Below are 1,261 nucleotides of genomic sequence, written 5' to 3' on the forward strand. Positions count from 1 at the left end.
GGGCCGACGCCCGCGGGGGCAGGCGCGCCTCACGTGAGGCGCGGGGCGGGGCGAACACGCCTCTCGCCTCAGACTCGCTCACCCGACGGCACGTAGTCCTCGTCTTCCTCCGAGGTGGAGAAGTCTTCGGAATCGAATTCTTCCATGCCGCTGCCGCTCGGGGCCGGGAAACCACAGGACTACAGCTGCTACACTAAACGGCCAAGCCCTAGGCAGAGACCATAGAGCCGCGGCGGCAGCTAGCGTGGCCCCAGCAGCGTGTGAGCATGCGCACAGAGTGTCACGTTGTTGGCAGCGACACTTCCGGTCGCTGCTCCTGAGTGCACGTGCCTGAGGCTCTCGGGAGAGCGCTGACCCGCCGGGAAGCGGCGCATGCTGGGACTTGTAGTCTTAGGCTCTACCCGCCTGCCTTGATTGAGTAAATATCCTTAAAATTATATATCAATGGAAATACAGTTGAGTCATTATTTGTGGCTTGATATTTTCGAATTTGCTTAATCACTAAGTTTTTAATTCTTGACCCCCAAAACAATAAGAGTACTTTCTGCGGTTATTCCCAAACTTGCGCAGAGAGCGAAAATCCGGAGTCGCAGAGGTGTCAATTCCCAACGGAAGTTGAACGCGGTAGAGGCGCAGTCTTCTGTTTTAAACTCTCCTGCTGTAAACGGGATCTCTTCACGGACTACTCAGTGCCTTTTTCTGCATCGTTGTGCTTTTTTGTTGTTGTTGATTTTGCTGTTTTAAATAGCCCCCAAGCATACTGCTCAAGTACTGTCTAATATTTCTAAGCACAAAAGGGCCGCGATGTGCCTTTTGGAGAAAATGCGTGTGTTAGATATGCTCGGTTCAGACATGAGTTAGTGCTGTTGGCCGCGAGTTTAATGTTAATGAATCGACAATTCGATACATCAAGAAAAAGGAAAAGGAAATTCACTGATCTGTACGTGAGGCTGCCCCGGAAAGTGCTAAACTGACATCTATAGTGCGTGACGAGGCTATAGAAAAGATAGAAAAGCGGCTAAATTTGTGGGTTCGCAAGATGACGACAGATAAAAAGAGCATCATGAACAGCATTGTTGTGAGACTGAAAGCCAAAGAAATTTAGGGTCGGCGAAATAGTAAACCCTTCTCGGCGTGTGCTGGCTGGCTTGCAAGATTCAAAAGGCGATATGGTGTGAACAACGTTAAACTTGCAGAAAAGGCAAGTTCTCCAGATCAGGAAGGAGGCTGCAAAAGAATTTAAAATATACTTGCTAAATGT

At 49.4% G+C, this 1,261-nt stretch overlaps 1 protein-coding gene across 4 annotated transcripts in view; it reads right to left on the minus strand.

The window, feature by feature from the left end:
• Cfdp1 (craniofacial development protein 1) overlaps positions 1–285 on the minus strand; it is a 116,881-nt gene extending 116,596 nt beyond the window's left edge. For 2 of the 4 annotated variants that reach the window (XM_010609500.3, XM_010609502.3), the window contains exon 1: positions 83–285. In XM_010609500.3, coding sequence (XP_010607802.1) covers positions 83–146 — 64 coding nt within the window. In that variant the 5' untranslated portion in view covers positions 147–285. The remainder of the gene's footprint in view (positions 1–82) is intronic. The other 2 variants (XM_010609503.3, XM_010609501.3) reach the window with 2 other exon arrangements.
• Positions 286–1,261: the final 976 nt, after the last annotated feature.

Source organism: Fukomys damarensis, unplaced genomic scaffold, assembly GCF_012274545.1.
Source record: "Fukomys damarensis isolate Sample0158 unplaced genomic scaffold, DMR_v1.0_HiC HiC_scaffold_32, whole genome shotgun sequence".
Lineage (NCBI taxonomy): Eukaryota > Metazoa > Chordata > Mammalia > Rodentia > Bathyergidae > Fukomys > Fukomys damarensis.